This window comes from Lissotriton vulgaris, chromosome 2_1, assembly GCF_964263255.1.
Source record: "Lissotriton vulgaris chromosome 2_1, aLisVul1.2, whole genome shotgun sequence".
NCBI classification, from domain to species: domain Eukaryota; kingdom Metazoa; phylum Chordata; class Amphibia; order Caudata; family Salamandridae; genus Lissotriton; species Lissotriton vulgaris.
In genome coordinates, this window is record NC_141687.1 from 1,190,421,164 (window position 1) to 1,190,442,063 (window position 20,900).

A 20,900-nucleotide genomic window follows, 5' to 3' on the forward strand; every position below is an offset into this window, starting at 1 on the left:
CTAGAAGACAGTTCCCAGAACGGGGAGGATGGTTGGAGCGGTAAGGAATCTATAACTAACCTATGTTTCTTACAGATATATTGTTACTGAAGGTAAGCAACTTGTTCATCTGAAAGAAACAGTTAGTTATAGATTCCTTACCTTAGAATGGATACCCCAGCAATACCAACCCCGGAGGTGGGTCTGTGAACCAAGTTCACACCAGAAAGTCCTGGAGAACAGAACGCCAAAGAAGCTATCTCTCCGGACTTGGCTGTCCAAGCAGTAGTGTCTCGTAAACGTGTGCAGCGATGCCCACGTAGCCTCCTGAAAGATGTCATTTAGGGGGACTCCTCAACCCAAAGCAGTAGTAGCTACCGCATTGGCCAAAGAACTGCAGGCTTTGATGCGCAGAACGACCCACCTGGAAATGATCCGTTTGTGCACGGCCCAACCTTTCTTCTTGCCAACGGAACTAACAAAGAGCTGGTCATTCACCCGGAATTGTTTTGTGCGATCCAAGTAGAAAGCGCACGTTTGGGATCCGGGCGGTGGAGCCTATCTTCCTCTTATGAAGGATGCGGAGGCGGCAAGAAGGTGGGCAAAGTGATGGTTTGGCGAATGTGGAAAGAAGTAACCACCTTGGGAAGAAAGGAAGGTCAAGTTCTAAGGAAGACCTTGCTCGGATGAACAGAGAGAAAGGGAATCTTGGAAGACAGAGCTTGTTAGCTCACTCAACCTGCGCGCAGAGGTGATGGTCACCAGAAAAGCAGTCTTCAAAGTGAGAAGTCTGAGAGGACAGTTATGTAGTGGCTCAAAGGGAGCGCACATAAGATATGTCAGAACCAAGTTCAAGTCCCACTGGGGCATTACGAAGGGAACAGGAGGAAAAAGATGAGTAATGCCCTTAAGAAATCTATTTACAACAGGGGACTTGAAAAGAGAAGGCTGATCAGGGAGCCTGAGGAAGGCTAAAATGGCCGAGAGGTAGCCCTTAAGAGTGCCAAGAGCAGAGCCCTGCTGGGCCAAAGATAGGAGGAACAAGACAACCTTAGAAAGACGGTTCCACAGCCTTTGCTCTGCACCAAGCCACAAATGTATTCCAACTGCAGGCGTATACTGTCTTAGTGGAAGGACGCCTGGCTGCCAAGATTACATCACAGACCTCGGGAGGCTGGTCAAACGCCATCAACTGCCACCGCTCTATCTCCACGCAAGGAGGTGGAGGCTGGACAGGTTCGGGTGGAGGACCGTCCCCTGCTGCTGCGACAGAAGATCCTCACGAAGAGGCAGTCTGGCCGGAGGATCAAAGGCCATGTTGAGCAGCTCGGGATACCAGACTCTTCGTGCCCAATCCAGAGCCACAAGAATGACTTGGGCCCAGTCGCGCTTGATCTTCTTCAGCACTCTGAAAAGAAGTGGTATAAGGGAGGGGTATAAAAGACTGCAACTCCACTCGCAACGAGAAGCGTCACCTACTGAGTGCCGCTTTGCAAATCCCAATGCAGAATTGTTGACATTGCGCATTCTCTAGGGTGGTGAAATGATCTAACCAAGTCTCTTACCACTGCTGAAAGACACCTTACATTACCTCTGAGTGAAGACGCCATTTGTGATCCATCATGTACCTGCGGCTGAGTTTGTCCGCCCTGGCGTTCTGTGAACCTGCCAGGTGTTGAACCACCAGGGATATGCCCTGATGTTCCAGCGATGTCCAGACGTGGAGGGCCTCTTGACATAGGGTCCACAACCCCACCCTGCCTTGTTTGTTGCAGTACCACATGTTGGTGGTGTTGTCCGTGAACCCTGCACTACTCTTCCCCGGACAGAGGGAAGGAATGCTTTGAGTGCAAGACGGATCGCGCGAAGGTCCAGATGGTTGATGTGGAGCCCAGACTCCGCAGGAGACCAGAGGCCTCTGATCTCCACCTCCCCCATGTCGCCGCCCCATCCCTGAAGGGATGCGCCTGTCACCGCTGTGTGTTCTGGTTGCGGAAGGGAGAGGTATCTGCCATTGACCCAATCCTGGTTCGTGAGCCACCACTGCAATTGTCGTGCAGTGCGCTCCAAGACCTGGATGCAATCTGACAGATTCCCCTGATACTGCGCCCACTGAACTTCAGGTCCCACTGCAGAGTCTGCATATGCCACCTGATATGATCGACCAGCAGGATGTAGGATGCCATGAGGCCCACCAGCCTCAGGGTCATCCTGACCTAAACCTGGGATAAGGGCTGAAAGATTGGAATTATAGCCTAAATATCCCTGACCCGCTGTTCGGGAGGATATACCCGAAACTCCTTCATGCCCAGAACAGCTCCGATGAAGAGGAGCTTCTGAGAGGGGGTCAGGTGAGACTTCGGCACGTTGATGGGGAACCCCAGTAAATGCAGGAGGTCCACCATAGGCTGGAGGTGGGTGATGACAGCCTGGGGTGAGCCCGCCTTCAACAGCCAGTCGTCGAGATAGGGGAAGACTGGAACCCCTGATTTGCGCAGATGAGCTGCAACCACCGCCATCACTTTCGTGAACACCAGAGGGGCGCTGGTAAGGCCAAAGGGGCGCACGGTAAACTGAAAGTCCTTGTGGCCTACCGTGAACCGCAGGTAACGCCGGTGGGCCGGCAGGACGGGGATATGAACATTAGCGCCCTGCAAGTCCAACGCTATCCTCCAGTCTCCAGGGTCGATGGCAGACAAGATCTAAGCGAGCGTCAACTCATAAACTTATCCTTCCGGAAGAAGTGGCTGACGTTCCTGAGATCCAAGATAGGACGCAGGCCTTTGTCCTTCTAGGGCACCAGAAAGTAGTGGGAATAGCAACCACGACCTACTTCTGGGGCAGGAACACGCTCGATGGCACCCTTGCCTAAGAGTGCCGAAACTTCCTGTTGGAGAATGGCCAGGTGATCCTCTGACATGCAATGGTACTGAGGTGGCATGAAGGGAGGGGTAGTCTCAAAGGGGAGGGAGTAGCCCCTTCGGACTGTTTGAGAAACCCACCTGTCTGATTGGATGGTGCACCAGTGGGAGAGATGATGGCGGATCCTTCCGCCCACTGGCGTTTGGTGGCCCTCAAAGGACAGACTAGGAAGGTTTGGAGGCTGCTGCAGAGGGGGCTAAGGCGGACTGGCCCACCCGCTGGCCCCCAGAACCATGCCAGTGGTTCCCACGTCCCTAGCCGCGCTGGGGCTGAATAGCTGGCGCCGGCCTGTGGCTCTGGGCGGGACGTAGTGGGGAACCCCTTCCGTAGCCACAAAAGTGGTGAAAGGCAGACTACGCAGGGCGGGTGGGTGAGAAACCCATGCACCTGGTCAAAGCCCAAGAGTCCTTAAAGCACTCTCGGGCCGTGGGCCCATGGTTCGACAGTCGGAGCACGACTTGGGGTCATGGTCGCACTCCAGGCAGAAGAGGCACACGCGGTGCGGATCCGTCACCAACATCAGTTGGGTACAGGAACCACATGTCTTGAAACCGGGCATTCCTCGTGCACCAGGAGTGGTTTAAGACTCAAAAATGAAGAACGTCGCAAATAAACTCAGTCAAAAAGTGACTGGGGTAACGCTCTCATCAGAACCGCGCTTGCTGGCGCGGAAAAAGAAAGAACGGACGTCAGCACGCGAGGGTGGCATCAATGTAGCTACTGTGACGTCATCCCGGCAACCACAACGACGGACGCTGAGTCGACTGACGCCACTTTCCGACGCGCAGAGGTACTGCTGACGAAAAACGTTCCGGCCCAAGTCTGACACCTGGTGGTAATTCTAAGGTGAGGAATCTATAACTAACTGCTTCTTTCAGATCAGTGCTTATGATTATCAATGGTGGAGATCCTCTGAGAGAGAACTATATTGTTGCAAACCGTAGCAACATAAAAAAGGACTTTCCAGTTTAAGTTGTTTTGAACACTTTCGGTGTAAAAAGCATTTCGTGCACACAGATAAAAACACAATGTAGGAAGGTGGATACCTGACTATGGTTACCCCAGATTTTTTGCCTTGTGTTTAGCTGGTTTTCGATTTAGTTGGCCTGGGACCCTGCTAATCAGAGTCCCAGGCTATCTGCTCTCTCTGTAAAATGGACTCCATGCACCCTAGGTGCATAACCAATTTGGTACTGGACACCTTATCAGCCCCTGTACAGTGCACTATAGGTGCCCAGGGCATAGGTGCATCCAAGGCCTACCAGGGGCTGCAGCATATCTTTTGCCACCCCTGGCTGGTACTTAAATCGACACAACTGGCTGATCACTCAGCTGGGGCAAGGTGGTGTAATCACCCCTTGCTTAGATATGGTATACCTATATCTAAACCTATATCTGGACACATATATACCTTATCAGTCACTCCTATGGCAGGCCGTAACAATCCTGGAGGCAGAGTGCTTGGTTTTATGTGAGATGGTGCTCTAGCATGAGCTGAGCCTGTCTGCAGCTGTCGAGACCAACTCCCTTAGCTGTTCCGGGATATTGCCATACCATATACTCTTAAGTGCATTATAATCCTCGCGGTTACTTGCTAACTTTGGTTTGGCTTTATCAAAACATGTCGTGTAAGGTGTCATACGCTTTGGAATACGACCCCCTCGCCAGTCCTGACGACGGGGGTAGATTCCACCCTTCTAGAGGGAGAAGACATGTTACTTTGCTAAAACGCGGTTAATCCTAACCGAAGCCTCAGCATCACAAAATGGATGCTGCTGCCCCGACACAAGTCTGACCTCCTGCTGCTGACCGAAACTTGGCAGGGGAGGCCTGGACAAAGGGTTTCTTGTCACAGGGAGGTGCTACACCACCCCAGACAGGAGATAGTGGATTGGAGCAGGGAGGGCTGAAAGAAACTAGACACTGCCTGGGGCACACAAGGTGTCCCATGCAAAATCCAGTCCAACCGGTTCTGGGGCACTCCAGCCCCAGTCCTGGCGCGAAACTGGACAAAGGGAAAGGGGTGTAACCACCCCCTTCCTGGGTCCCACCCTTAGGAGGGACCTAGCAGGTAATCCAGCCCACAGATTTGGAATAAAGGTGGGAGCAGTGCCAACGCACAACAGATTATCCTGACTGAAACTTATGAAACGAAACTCTGGACCCTTCGACATCCTACTCGACGTAGAAGACTGAAGAATCTCCCTTGTGGTCAAGGAGTGACCACCCTGTGCAAACAGGCACCATCCAGCGCCTCACCGTTTGCTTTGTTGCAGTTCCCGCCAGAACTCGAGCGACAGAGATCGACAAGACCCAGCTTTCCTGCCTTCCAACAGCCCAATCCACAGTCCCAGCGAATCTGAGACCCCTGGAGGTGACCTGAAGCGTGGGGCCGGCCATCTTGGAAAAACCACAAAGTGCTGACCGTGCAGCTCCCGAGGCTCCCTCGACGCTGTGCATTGGGGTTTGAGAAGCCCCAGCCCGAGTAGCTTTTGCACCAAAGCTCTCCCCTCCACACTCCCTGAGTGCTGCGTGGGGCCCTTTTGCATTTTTCTGCTCGACGCGTTGGTCCGGTCGTTTGCACGTTGGCTTGCGGCCCCAGTTCCGACGAACCTTTGAATTTACTCTGCTAGTCTGGTTGTTCCAGACTGGCCCTCGCTCCCCTGAAAAGGAGCACCCGCTCTGACCTTGCTGGTCCGAGTAAGAAGCGATCTTCAAATCCTGCGTGGGTTTTGCTTGCCAAGGCTTGTTAACTCCGATCCGGAAGCCGACACCGCCGACAGCGAGAGCCTTTGTGGGACAGCTCGTGATCCACTCCTGGACATCCTCGGTGCCCCAGAGTCCACGTGGCAGCGGAGACCAGCTTCTCGACAACCACCCGATTGCGCCCGACATTGCCTGGTTCCTTCCTAGTTCCACCCTGGTCACTGCTGAGTGACCCAGACTCTGTCCCCTCTGCTTTCAGGTACTCTACATCTTCGATCCACCCTTGGATCACACCAGACACTTCTCTTCTGGTCGCCTGCAGCATCTTCATCTCCAGGCTCCGTAGATCTACACGTCGAAACCCGACACGACTTTGCACCTATGCACCCGCTTCCTGTGGGTGAGGTAACTCTTGAACGCCGGTGCTCCTGTAGTGGTTTACACCTCTAGTGTCTAAGTCTAAAGTTTTGTACTTCTAGTCCAGTCGGAAGACTCCTAAAACTGTAACTCGATAACTTTTACGCACCATTGACTTTGCATTGGTGCATGCTTGTGCTTTTAGCGCTGCACCCGAATCCCGCGGGCTACTCCCGACATAACTGCTGTTAGTCCAGTCTAGTCCCAGCGATTCCCAAGGCCCCAGGTCTTACCACTGTTCGATTAGTGATACTTATACCACTTTTTTGATATATGGTTTGAGTGGCCACCAGCCTCATCCATAAACGTGCAACTTTCATATGTTAAACTGTGCTTTTGTTTAAACACTTGTGCTTCTATACTCATAAAGAGTACAGGGGATTATTCTGAGAATAAATACATATATTTTTATAATATATAACTTGTGTGGTGTCCTTTCATTTGATCTTACAGGATTGCATATGGTAAAACAGCTGGCTTCACATGCCCTCTTGAGTTTAGCCTGAAGGCTGCTTAGTCCATGCTACCCCTAGGATAGCTTGTCTATAAGGTTGACTTACAACCACCACCATAAGGAATTGTTTGGACTGATACAAGGTGCCCACAGAATTGTGGACATCATACATCAGGCCAACTTCTCACACACAATTTATCACTCCACCAAATACATTTTTAAAAAAAACAGCAAATAGCAATTTGAGTTTAAACAAACACATTTAAGAAACTTAAAGAAACTGATTTAAAACCTTATAAAAAATTGAGTGAAGGTTTGGTGTGGCGCTAAGAGATATGTACATTTTGTAAATTTCCAGTCATTAGTTCAATTTATTAAAAGACTCTAGGATGAGCAGGAAGTTGAAAACAAAGCATACTTCACATTCTATGTCATTTTGTTTCAACGAACCCATGCGGGAGGTGTCCTTTGAGAAATGTAGGCGACATATTTTATCTCAGTACAGGAGTAAAGAAGAAAGAAGCAAGAGGAGAAAAAAAGAGAAGGAATATTTTTCATATGTAACGAGTTGTGTATTTTGGTCAAGAGGAAAATAATATAAAAGGCCAATCAAGGACAGTTTGGATGCTTGAGAAGGATACTCCTTGATATCTCTGGCAGGTTTCCTAAACCACATCCTCTGGTAATGCAATCTCTTGCTAAATTCCATTAATCTATGCATTTTTTTAGCTGTCGTCGATCTGAAAGCGGACTCAATCCTGACTGCATTTTTCTCTCTTTCATAATGCCTGCCATGATTCATAACGTCTCACTTTGGAAAAACCTTTCAGAATTAAATGTAATCGATCTTCAAACACTCAATTTTAACATGGACAAAGATTGCTCCTACTTGGTACTCGTTCTTACATGCATCAAGTGTGCGTCCTCTATTAAGACTGTGCACTGAGTGCTAACAAAATAAATGTTTACATATGAAGTTAAAAAATCGTTTTTTATGCATATCAAATTAACAATGGAGCTATTAAAGTAACTTATATCAGTGGTCACTTATGCTCCCATAAGCTATGTTCACTTTTTAAGGTGGTGCAGAGAGGAATGTATATATAACACCAATTTCATCCATCTGTAGCATCTTATACTCAAGCAGTTATTTTGTCGTAGTGTTATAGCTCCATCTCTAGGTAGTCCCTATGGCTCAACCCCCGTGTTCGCATTTCTTGGGCTCTTTTTTGGGACTAGGAGCTATTGATTCACATTTGTGGACTCCACTTCTGTGGCCATGTTGTAACACTCCATTAGGATTGGAAACTGAGTTTTCTCACTGCCTTTCCGCTTTTCAAACGGCTCTCCTTCCAAGGTCATAAACTAACTCCTCATTGCTCCCTAACTAGATAGGTCTTATCAGTGCCAAATAGAAATCCTTTTGGGCTGCATACATGAAGAGCCATATACAAAGGGTAATAGAACATACCAATACATTGGTAAGACGCGTTGGTTGCAGCTTTCGCAACGAAAAGCTCAAAATTAAAATCAATTGGACCCCTTCGAAAGGACTATGCTAGATTAAAATATAGAACCCTGCAGTTATGGAAAAAATGTCAGTGTCAATAAGGAATAAATATGTTCATTTTATTGCGTTTTAGTTTCTATTATAAAATAGCTAAATTAGTGGAGTGGTGTGGCTCACTGGTTAGAGGCGCAGACCCAGGAGCAGAGGACGGCCCGGGACCAGGGTTCAATTCCTGACGCGGCAGGGTCGTGGACCAAGGTCAGCGGACTAGATAATTCTCACCTCGGTGCCTACTCTAACCAGGGATCACACTCTGCAACTCTGGGCATTAGCTTGCCTCATCTCCACAACGGCCCCCCACATACGCCGGGGATGCCTGGTTTCACCTTGGAGATACCCAGTAGGGACCATCTCACAGGGAAAGCCAGGGCGGGTTCCCCAGTGGTCTATTGCACAGAGATACTCCTTCGGGAGTCGATTCTAGCGCGTTAGAAACCCACAATTAAACAATTAAAATTCCAGTCAAAATGATGTCCAAAGAATACAAACGATGTGACACCTTTATAAACTGTAAGCACTTGCATCCGGCATTAAAGGGATGATGATCTGGCACAGGATATGCACATATTCAAAATGCGTGTTGACTGATTCTCTATCCATTGAGTGATTAAGATAAGTTTCTGTAAATAATGGCAAAAAGCAAGGCTGAAGCTAATATTCGCGTGTTTCTTTATCTAAAAACGTAACAAGTTTGAATATTGTTCTGACAAAATACCCAACACTGACGTCATCTTACTTTATAAGTCGAATAAAAATGTGATAGAAAATGCCTGATACTTATAATACATCAAATATTTGAATTCTTACCACAACAGGTTCGCCTGTTGCGCTATCGGCAGTGAGGACCCCAGGTGCGGCATTGATTACAGCTGCATGAATTGTGCTCGGCAGCTGAGCATATTCCGGATGCTTCTTTCGAATGTGCTGCACCATCTTTGTCTGTAGGTTATAGAGAGAAAAGGCAAGTCATGTATGCAGGGCCACCCAGAAGGTTATATGTGAACACTGGGAATGCTTGGAAATTAACGATAGGTGGCATAAATCAGTTGCCATCGGAATAATCACTCACACCATGCTCACTCCACTCCTCAGGCGTACATTTTGCAACGGAGTTCATGGGGCCTATTATGCCTGTTCAGTGACAAATCTAGAAGAAGTACAAACCTCTAATAACTATTTGCCTTCTTGAAAGCACTTTTCATTACTGTTCGAAAGTCATAAGAACGTTCCCTTCTATATATGGCTTTGTATAGTTTATCAGGCCCACTCATATATCACTACATTACTGTATGTCAGACCCTATTTGTAGGGCCAGCGGGCCGCAACTGTGGTGGCTAGCATCATTTGCCTATAGTGTTCTGCTATGGCTCTGCAAATAAGGCAACATGGAACCTTTCCGCACTCGTCTCTTATGGTAGCAGACACCAGCAGTCAAAGTCTCTTTCCAAAGGTAGTGTGGCTGACAAAGGCCCAGAATTCAAAAGACAGACATAATAACTCACTGTACAGCCAAGTGCTCGTCTTTTAGTTAAAGCAGAGTACTTTAATATCACAGCAAATCGAAGTCTACAATATCAGAGAGGGATATACCTACAAAGTTAATGATCTCACCCACAGGCTGTAAGTTAAGCACTACACGTACTACAGTGTCTTTCTCCAAAGTCTACAGTGCCCCTCAACGTCTAAGGGACTCCCCCAAAATTGAGTCTTAGGCAAGAATATGCAAAGGTGCAATTTAACTAAGCTGTCGTGACATTGGCAACTTTTAGGTTAGTTGGAACAGTTTTAAGCCCAAAGAGTCCTCACTTTTGTGGCCTCATGTTACCTGCCGCTGAATGATGCGTTCAAACTTGCACCGTCTGCATGTTCCGCTTGAACGTAGTAGTGGCTTCTCTTCTCACTCGAGCCAATTAGGGGATCAGCATGATAGGCCAAACTGATGGGTGCCTGTCTTCGCTAGGTGTGACTGCAAAGTCAGGGCCATGTCTTCTGTTTTGGCAGCACTGGTAGCTACTCTTTGTTATTTGTCACACGTAGGCCCCTTGGGCAGGCTGCTGGGGTGCCGGTCAGCACTCAGTTCTTTGATTTAATATTTCTTTGCGTAGTTCGGCATATTAACTATGCTCTGGGAAACTAGATGACTTGTCACGACTCAGGCGAGTTCCAGCGACTTTTCCACTAGTCAGTTTGTTCATCTGGGTGCCCCACAGACTGGGACTGGGCTTCTGTTTCTTGACAGTTTCTCCTTCTGCATGGCCAAGCACTCTCCTTCCTTCTCAGAGCAGGCAGATTGGGTTCTAGGCTCTTGCAGATCCACAACTACTCTACATAGTTGCGCAGACTTCAGGAAATGTTTCCCCACCACTGGGAGCTTGGCTGTCACCTTAACATCTGCCCTGGTCTCACAGTAGCTCTTCGAGTACTCAGTGGAGTCCCCCCATCCTTGGTAAAAAGAACTTGGAACTGGAACGAAGTAGGGGTTATACTCATTTTCCAGACACAGGATGTGAATCCACTGTCTAAGGTTCTCTTTCGGTTGTCATTTTCTGTCGGTAGTGTTGTCACTGTCTTTGTCCAAGGTGATGGCTCTGACAGCACGTAGTGATGCTGCTGGCTTCAAGCAGGAGTATTCAAAACATGGGCAAAACGAGCACCTGGCTACCATCAGCCTTCCTGAAGCAGCAATCAGGGACAGACAAAAGGGCAGGCCTTCCTTAGAAACGTTATCACGTTTAACAACAGAATCTGCTGACTCAGTCCCTCTCACCTTCGATCTACCAAATGACAGTGCTCAGGAAGATCGTTTAGAAACACATTTCTGAATGATCTTGTCAAATTTGTAATAGAAGTACTGTCTATATCTTCCCTCACTCTAGTGTCTGGGTCTACAACTTCCAGGTACAGCAGTGCAAGCAATCTACTTTCACAGTCTAGTCTGGGGAAGTTGTATCTATCCTCCATTTTGCGCCATCTTAAAACAGGATTCATCCAAAGTGGATTACTTGTCACCAGGGAAATATACTCTCATATTGCATACAAAGACTCGCTGTCATTTATGTGCCATGCATATACAAAGTACACATGCATTTGGCACACACACGTAATGCCTACATAGGGGGCTCTGTGTCACATTCCAGTGACACTTTTCCCTAAGTAGGGCTAGTATGCCGCACTCCCACTGACAGAGAAAAAATGTCTGTTTAGGGCTAATGATTCAAAAAAATCGGTACGCTACCACCAGCAGTTAATGTCAACAACATTAGTCCCCTGTCAACAAAAGAGGGAAAGTTTGGTGTGCCCCTTAAGGGGACAGAACCAGTTCTGGACCTTTGCATTACCATGGTTAAGCCTAGGACACGGCGCACATGCTAGATTAGCATGTTAGATGGGCTGGTAAAAAGTCTGAATACCAGTCTTATATGCAGTGAGTAACTCAGGCAAGGATGTACGCCAGTATACCTTGCAGGGGGCATTCCAGTCCCAACACTGTCAATCCCTTAAATCATTTCTGAGCCAAAAGCACAGAAACAGTGATCAACCTTGAGCAGTTCCGTTGGTGAAGGCTGCTCTAATTACTTGATTCCTGACGTTCAAATGTGAGGACAACAACCTCTCTATTAATCATCGAATGTGGCCAGCCACGTGACAATCTCTTTATCCCTATGTCAAGAACTCAGTCATAAAATCAACAGAATGAAAGTTTCTTCCAACTTATTTAACCTCCCTGGTTCATTAGGTAATTGGATTAAAAACATATATATAGCTCCACTGATTTTCTAATCGACACCATGCTGTGAAAAAGATGAAAACCACTTCAATATGACATTCAACTGAGCTCTGAGCCCTGAGCCTTCACTCCCAGAGGTGAAACGTTCTGTATCGAAGTGTAAACCACTGAGTCTTCTTTGAAGTGTATGGATCTGTTGTTGTGACCATTTTATGTGATAATTTTGTTTACAAAAACATCTTTTTCAAAATTAACATTTCAAATTTATATTTTACAATAACCTTGTTTCCCATTAATGTTTTAGAAAAGGCTAACACTGCTGCCCGTGGAAAAAAACTATATTTAGCCTAAATGTATTTACATGTACAAAATACACTTTTAACCCGTTTGCTGCTTCGAACGTTTCGCGCCAGTGCGGAACGTTCTATTAAGCGGGTGGGGCCTAGTCGGCCAGCGGACGCGTGCGGCACTACCGAGGTAGTGCTCGCGACAGCCGTTGGCCGACAATGGCAGCAAACAGGTTAAATTTAACATGCAGCTGAGTAAGGCCAAGATGGCGGCATGGTAGAAGGCTTCGCTCTCTCTCCCATCAGGGCCCGCCTTGAATGAGAACCCCCTCCCAGGAAGCTGGGGACCTACTTGAAGGAACAGCTGTACCCTCCCCAAGTCCCCTACTTTGCAGCAGACTCCAAGGGGCCAAGTGAAAGACACAGCAGCCCAAAACAGATGGAGCTGGAGCGGGGTCTTGGAGGACTGGTGCCATACACAAAATGGCTGAAGGAGCTGGCGGTGTGAGTAGCAGTGGTCATGCCGTCTTGAGATTGGCAAGCCACTCTGCGGGCCTAGAGAAGCTTCAGTGTGGGTGGAACGTAGGTGGAAGGGGGACCAGCGAGTGAATGCTTGCTGCAGTTAGGCATGCACTAGTAGAGTGAAATGCGCAAAGCGACAGGAAGCAAGGTGATCAGCCGGACGATCTCCATGGAGTTGGGGCCCACGATAACCACTGTCTGTACCCCAAGGCACAAACAATGGAGTGACGGCCAGCAGCCTGGAAGAGGCTAACTGCTTTGTGGGCCTGGAGGGACCTGAGCCCAGGGGCATCATGTGTACGGCAGAGCTTGGGGGACAAGTAAATCAATCTGAGAGGCCTATTAGGGTGTACCAGCCTGGGAGGCACACAACAGCAGGTGTTGCAGGGGTGTCGACCACAGAGGCCATCTATGGACTGGGGTTCCTCGGGATGCTGCAGGTCCCCCTGGCTAGAAGAACAGTACACATAGAATTGGGCTGAAATGAGGAAATATTGAGACACAGAATGTAGGTTGGGCCATGCTTAATGAGGTAAGGAGAGCACTCTAGAGAAGGGCTGAGTAGCAGCAAGGACGCCCTAGTGTGGGGACTGGCGGGCACCAGAGTCCATCTGCAACAACAGTGAAACAACTAGTTGGGGCTCCATGGGAGGACCCTGGGGTACTAGCAAGCGAGGAGTGGGGGCATGGGTCAGCCAAGCAACCCCAGTCAAGAGAAGGAGGGACAAACAGAGGGGCTCTGGCCGATACAAATAGTGTATAAAGAAAGGATGGTACAGTCAGCCAAGTGTAGTGAGTTGCAGGCAGACTTATCTCAAGTCCATGTAAGCAGTGCATGACCACAAGGGTGAGGATGTGGATTAAAAGCCAAAGCTGCAGACTTTGGAACAGGGGAACTAAATTTGAGTCTTGGCATTGGGTCAACATCCTGAGATTCTGCACAAATCACTCTATCTCCAATATTAACTTTGGCAAGCAAAATAAAATAAAATGTAACCGGTAAAGGCAATAAAGACTCCACTCTCTGGCAGATGCTGTCTAGGGCAAGGACAAAGAAACAAGACATGGTGGCCAAGACATCTACCAGCTACCCACCCAGAGACAATCAATCCCAACATGAGAGCACATCACCGGAACATCATCTATCACTCTCATTCATGAAGGAACTCTTTCAGCTGCTGCAAAAGGACTTCTCGGAAGACGTGACAAAGTTAATAAGGATTTTCAATGCATAAAGCAAAACATAAGGGAGATGGGGATTAGAGTCTGGTCTCTGGACAATATGTGAGACGCAAGCGAGGAAGAGGTGGAGAATAAACAGTGGATCTACAACCTCAACTGGAGTTGATGAGAACCACTCCTGGAGACAGAACGTAAGAATCAAGGAGGAGTTACTAAACGTGGAGGGGAAAAACATTGCAACATATGTCAAGCCTTTTCAAGCATATTCTTCTGAGCCTAAAGGATCGAGACATATTTCTGGACTGCATACATTGGTTTAGATTGGGTAGGGAAGAGGGAACCACAACACTGCCATCTTTATCTGTCTCTACTACTACTGGCAAAAAGAGGACATCATTGCAGCAACCAGAGATATGGGTTAGATCACATTTGAGGGACACAAGTAGCAATATGATGGCACTTTTTGGCTATTATGATATAGAAAGGTCATGCATTTCGAACAGTCATGAATTCCTGAGCAGCAAGGAGTTTGGGTACAGATGGGGATATCAACTTTGCTGTATCTTCATATGGGAAGTAGTTCTGCAACAGATGAGGTCTCTATAGGACTCATGTCAAGTTCTGGGACTCAGAGTACCACAGGGGTCAACCTCAGCCTTTGCAAAATCTTATTCAGCCTCTAGACACATATCACCTAGGACTGGAAGGTAGAAGAAAATTCAGAGCACCAGCGAAAATGATGGTGGCCAAAGGCAGGATCTCCTGTCCCAACTCAAAGTCTCAAGTGACAAGACTGACCACTAAAGCCATCACTTGAAAGAGGCCAGAGGCATGTAAATATGTGTTTGGGGGAAGAGAGGGCACAAGGTAGATACCGGGGCTCACTAGAGAAGTTAAAGCAGGCAGTGACCTGATGGGAGGAAAGCGTAGAGGGGAAGAAATGCTTGAGGAGCCTGAGAACGTTGCACCATTTGGTTTGGTGTTCATATCCCAAAGTGTCTATCGAGGGTGCTTGGCACAATTATCAAGTTTGTTACTCATGGTTCAGTTAAAGCTGAGGGGGACATTTGGTAGGGAGAATCCACCTTACAGTGCTAATAAGCCCTTTGAAAAACATAGGGCCATGGGGTCCAGAGGGCATAATATCCATAATTAGGCTTGGTCCCTCTCCCCTTTAAAACAAGCATTGTAGGGGCGTGGCCAAGATGGCGACGGAGTAAGACGTGCCTGCGAGCTCCTCCGGCACCCCGAGCCTTTCATAGCTTTGTTTAGCGGCACTGGGGCGATTTTAGCCTCGGCTTTGACTCTCCTGGGTTCGCTGAGGTGTCCTACATTGGTTTGCTCCTTCTCCCGTCGAGCTACGACCTGGGACGGCGGACTTCGCCGAGGTGTTACTTTGGTGACGCACGAGCATCGGAGCGGCCTACGGGGCTTTGCCTGGGCGACGCCGACTCTTCACACGAGGGGACTCGGGACTCTAGCAAGTTACCGAGTGAAGCGCTTGTTTTGCGAGTCCCCCCCACTGGGATTGTGGCGAGTCTACCAGCGATCCCGGCGTCCTAGCTGGCTGTTGTCACCGAGTGGAGGTGACGAGGAGGCGCCGGCCTGTCTGGAGATTTGCTGGACAGCGCAGAAGACGAACGGGCGGAGAGGTGGTGCCATCTTGCCTCTCACCATCTGAGCTGAGGTGCCGCGTCATGTCGACGAGGAATCGCCTGAATAGGCCGGGGAAGGATGGTCCTCGTAAGGGGGCATCTGGTTCGCCCCCCGGCCCTAGCAAGTCGCCGACCAAAGACGACGCTGATGGCCCGGTCACGAAGGCCTTCCTGATCGAACTTTTTTCATCCATCAAGGAGGATATTACGGAGCTGAAAGCACAACTGGCCTCCGACCACCGTGAGGTCCGCCGTGATGTAGACGGCATCAGGGAGCGTGTGGCGACCTTAGAGGACCACGACTTGGGCCTCAGTGGGGATGTCCATCAACTACAGTAAGATTTGCTCCAGCTCCGAGAGCAGAATCTGGATCTCCAGACCCACTGCGAGGGCTTGGAAAACCGGTCCCGTCGCAATAATATTCGAATACGAGCGGTGCCGTGGGATGGTGACGGTGGAAACCTGCGGGAGTATGTGGAGGCTCTCTTTTTGCAAATTTTGGCGGAGGACGATCGCAATGAAGTCAAGATGGACAGAGTACATCGGGTGGGCCTGCCACGTGGCGCGCGCTCGCCGCCTCCCGACATCTTGGTTTGTGTCCACGACTTTCAGCTGAAGGAAACGATCTTGCGGAAGGCGAGGGATACTAACAACTTGCTTTTTCGTGGGCACAGCCCTCAACTTTTTCAAGACCTGGCGGCTTCCACCCTGCAAAAGCGACGGGACTTCCGCCCGATCACGGCCTTCCTGAGGGAGCACGGGGTGTCCTACTCCTGGGGTCACCCCTTTCGGCTTATCTTCAGGTGGCAAAATAGGCTGGTGCAAGTGCGAACATTAACAGCCGCCAGGGAGCTGCTCGGCTTGGAGGAAACATTTGCGTCGGCGGACGCCAGCGCCTCTCCAAGAAGACGTCGCCGTTCCCGCTCCCCGGCATGGCAAAGAGTGGGCCGACGTGGCGTAGTAGAGGGACCATCTCCACCGGCAAGCCAGAGTGAAAGGGGAGAAGCTTTAGCCTCGGTGGCCCAAGTGACTGAGTCGAGCCGAGTGGACAGCTCCTCGGCGGCCTAGGCCCCCTCATCAGCGGCTCGTGGGAGCAGGGGGGCTCTACCATCTCAGGTACTCTGTGGGACAGTTCTCCTCTGGAGGGTTACCCCGACCCTGGATTCAGGGGGGGCATTACCAGGGTCTTCTACCCCCGACCCTTATGGTCATGTCCGACTTTCATTGTTCTCTTTCTGGTTATTGCTTTCCCTTTTTTATGTTTTGTTTCTGAGGCTCCTGTGGGTTTAGATAGGCTTGTTGGGGATGGATCCCGGTGGTGGTGGCTGGGGACCTGGTATGGCTGTGGTGTGTTTGATTTGTATCTGGCGGTGGGCTGCATTGATTGGAGCGAGGGGGGGGGGGTGCTGGACTCGAACGTTAAAGGCCTTAATTCTCCTCAAAAGCGCCAGAAAGTGTGGAAGTATATTCTTGATCATCAGCTAGACGTGGTGGGCCTGCAGGAGACTCATTTGGCCCGTAAAGATGAATCTAGACTTAAACACAGGCAGAATCCCCTGATTTATAAATCCTCAGCCACTACTAAGCACCGAGGGGTTGCGCTTTTGTTCCACTCTGCTCTTCAATTTCAGCCTGTGGGGGTGCGGGGGGACAAGGAGGGGCGGTGGTTGATGGTGAAAGGGATGCTCATGGGTAAGCTTTGCACGTGGGTGGTTGTTTATGCTCCAAATACGGGCCAACATGGGTTCCTTGAGGCTCTTCTGAGAGTGATTGGGGACTTCGGGGAGGGAGCGTTGATTGTGATGGGGGATTTCAATTTGGTTTGGGATAAATGTCTTGACTGCTCACATCAACAGAGGACGGAGACGGGTCTCTTTTCCCCGGAGCTGCGCGATACATTGTTGAGTTTGGGCCTTATTGATAGCTGGCGCTCCCTTCACCCTCGCACTAGGGATTACACGTTTTATTCACATGTTCACCACACATATTCCCGTCTTGACCATATTTTTGTACATCAATCTCTACAGGGCGACTTGCGCGATAGCAAAATTTCTCCACTTTCGGTTTCTGATCATAGCCTGTTGGCGACGTGCTTGATCTGGGCCCCAGAGTCGTCCCCTCATCGCAAATGGTATTTCCCGGCATCCCTTACGCGGGACGGGGAATCCTGCAAGAAGCTTAGGGCGGCCATTGGTGAGTTCTTTGAGCTTAACAAGATTGGGGACACCTCGGTCTTCACCCAATGGGACGCCTTCAAGGCGACGACACGGGGCACGTGCATTGCATTGAACTCCGCCTTGAACAGGCTTCGTCGCGAAGAGAGGGAGGCGCTGGAGGCGGAACTGGCGACGTTGGAAACTGCGCATAAGCAGAATCCTTCTAGAAAGACTCTTCGCCCTCTTACTACGGTACGAGGGAAGCTTAGGGCGCACTATAATAATCGAGCTGAATATACCCTCCTATGCTCAGGGCAACAAAGTGGGGAAGCACCTAGCACGGCAGCTCCGTGATAAACGTGAGAGGGAGTATGTGGGTGGCATTCGGACCCCCTCCGGGGTCGTGGAACACAGGGATGCGGTTAAGGCAGAGCTCTTCTGCGACTTCTATGCCGCATTATACTCGGCGGACCGCCTGGCACCAGCCGCCCAGCGAGCATACTTGGAGGCCCTGACGCTTCCGCAGGTCTCCAAGGAATGGAACGAGCTCTTGGAGGCCCCCTTTACCAGGGAGGAGGTGCTGTTGGCCATTCGGTCCCTCAAACCGCAAAAGGCCCCGGGCCCGGACGGCTATACAGCTATCTTCTATCAGACATTTGCATCCGAGTTGGGGGATCACTTGGTGACTCTTTTCAACAACATGAGGGAGGCGGGCCATACTTCGGGCACTATGGCGGAGGCTGTGATTTCGATCATTCCCAAGGCGGGGAAAGACCCCTCTAAATTCGAATTGTACCGGCCCATAGCCCTATTGAATGTTGATGCCAAACTGTATTCTTCTATCCTAGCCACCCGGCTCAAGGACCTTATGCCTGCCCTCATCCATCCGGATCAATCAGGCTTTATAAAGGGTCGCCAGACCCATGATAACACTAGACGGCTAATCCATCTAATCGAGAAAGCTGAGCGCTTTAAGATTCCAGCTGTTCTGCTGAGGAAATATAAATTTTTGGTCATGTTATGTTCCCTAGCGCGTACCCCACCGACTCCATGTACCAGCTTAAAGTGCATGTAACTTCCCTCCTGTACCAGCTATGAAAACGCAAATACATTTGCGTTTAACGTTAACTTGTCCTCTTTCAGATCCATCCTGAATGGATTATATAGTCCGTTCTTAAATATGCTATGCCACCGTCTTTTTGTAATGTACTTTACACGTTTTCCTGCTCTGATAGAGTAGGCCCTGAATTTCTGCCATCGAGCCATTTTTCTGGCTTCTGACTCTGACAGCCTCTGCCCAGGCTACCTCTGTACCCGTGAACTCTGACTTACTTTCAGCGCGGCCCCTCGCGCTCAGCTCAGCCTGCTTTCTGCCAAGACTGACTATAACCTTCGAGTTATCTGTTCCGCTCCCCGAGAATACATTCCTGCCTACTAGATCCTGTAAACATCCTCCCCAGCTGCAGAGCCAAAGGGCCGACCTGTCTCAATGCAAGTAATTCATAGCCTCTGTTACCATGCTTCCATGGAAGGCCTCGTGCCCCCACGCTTCTCATACAGACACTTAGGCGCTTATACACGCATCCACAGTTAGCATAGAATAGCTTTTGCCCTAGAGACCTTTCTGCCCAGATAGTATGGTTCCTAAACATCAGATATCAGATACGATAAAAGTACAAGTTGATCTGACATGCCAGACTTCTGTCTCTTTCCGTCAGTATGAATGTCAAGTCCCCTGCACCCCGTCAATCACACGTCATGCAGCTGCGCACGCATCCAAGCTTCCGATTTCTGCTGACATTGCAACAATTCTGTTAGCACCACCCCTTGGTGCCACCCACTTGCGTCACCTATCAGTGACGTTTCTAGCACACACCTCCAATTCACGCCTAGTTCACGCCTCTTGATTACGTACTAGTAACACGTGCATACTGTTATCTTGTCTTCTCTCAGCTGTTACGCCTCTTGCATTACTTCTTATGGTATAAATCAAGTATATAAGCTATGTATTGTTAATAAAACGGGAGCGCTCTATCCCTTCTGACACCCCTGTGGTGGTCAGAACATGATATCCTGATCAGACCATTCCTTTATGAGGAATAAAACCCTTAGAAACTCTAACACCACGGACTCTGTCTTTTTTCATCCGATCTGAGTTATTATTGATTAAGTACTTACCTGCATAGAAATTAAGAGAGTAAATTAATTATTTACGTCACTGCTAGGCCTTGACGCTGAAAAGGCGTTTGATCGGGTGGACTGGGACTTTCTCTTTGGTACTCTACATGCTTTTGGCTTTTCTCCCAAATTTATAGATATGCTTCGGGCCAATTATCATGACCCGCGCTCGAGAGTTATGGTGAATGGTCATGCCTCACCCTTCTTTACTCATTCCCGAGGCACGAGGCAGGGCTGCCCCCTATCTCCCTTACTTTTTGCGCTCAGCATTGAGCCTCTTGCCATTAGGGTACGAGAGGACCCGGATATTGTGGGCCTCCCCTTTTCGGGGGAACAGCACAAAATATCTCTGTTTGCTGACAATGTCCTATTGTCGCTAGCTGACCCCGGGACTTCCCTCCCGCGGGTGCAGGACGTGCTATCCCAGTTCGAAGCGGTGGCGGGTTTTCGGGTGAATCCCGGCAAATCGTACATTCTCAATCTCACACTGTCACCCTCTGAGGTAGCGCGCATTTGCCCGCTTACGCCCCTGTCCTGGTCCAGCTCCTCCATACAATATCTCGGGGTCCGGCTGACCTCCTCCATCGCTACCTTGTATGCAGCTAACTTCCCGCCTCTGCTGACTCAGATACAGGCTGAGCTGAATCGCTGGAAGCCTATGTTTATCTCTTGGCTGGGACGCGTGCATGCTGTCAAGATGACGCTGCTCCCCAAGCTTCTTTATCTGTTCCAAGCCCTCCCCATTACCTTGGACGGGGGTTTTTTTCCGACGTCTAAAGACTATGGTTTTGCGTTACATCTGGCAAGGGGGCCGGGCTAGACTCTCCTTTCTTACACTTCGCCGGCCATTGAGGAAGGGCGGGGCTGGCCTTCCAGATATGCTTCTTTATTACAAAGCGGCACAAATCAGGGTGCTGGCTGAATGGACCCAAATGGAGTCGGAGAAGCACTGGCTGCATATGGATAGGAGTGTGGCGGGTCGTTCTATATGGGACCTGGTTTGGAAGGCGAAGGGGGATCGGCCTCGCAACGCACACATTAGCACCCCTACGAGCACCACTCTAAAGGTCTGGGATTCAGTCTCTAGTGACGAAAGATGGACCTCCTTTCCCTCCCCCTTCACACCTATTCACTTTAACCCAGCG

The 20,900-nt window shown here is 49.5% G+C and overlaps 1 protein-coding gene across 2 annotated transcripts in view; it reads right to left on the minus strand.

Moving 5' to 3' along the window:
- PRDM10 (PR/SET domain 10) overlaps positions 1-20,900 on the minus strand; it is a 1,138,198-nt gene that overhangs the window by 454,903 nt on the left and 662,395 nt on the right. For both annotated transcript variants that reach the window (XM_086956905.1, XM_086956904.1), the window contains exon 18: positions 8,856-8,987. In XM_086956905.1, coding sequence (XP_086813031.1) covers positions 8,856-8,987 — 132 coding nt within the window. The remainder of the gene's footprint in view (positions 1-8,855; positions 8,988-20,900) is intronic.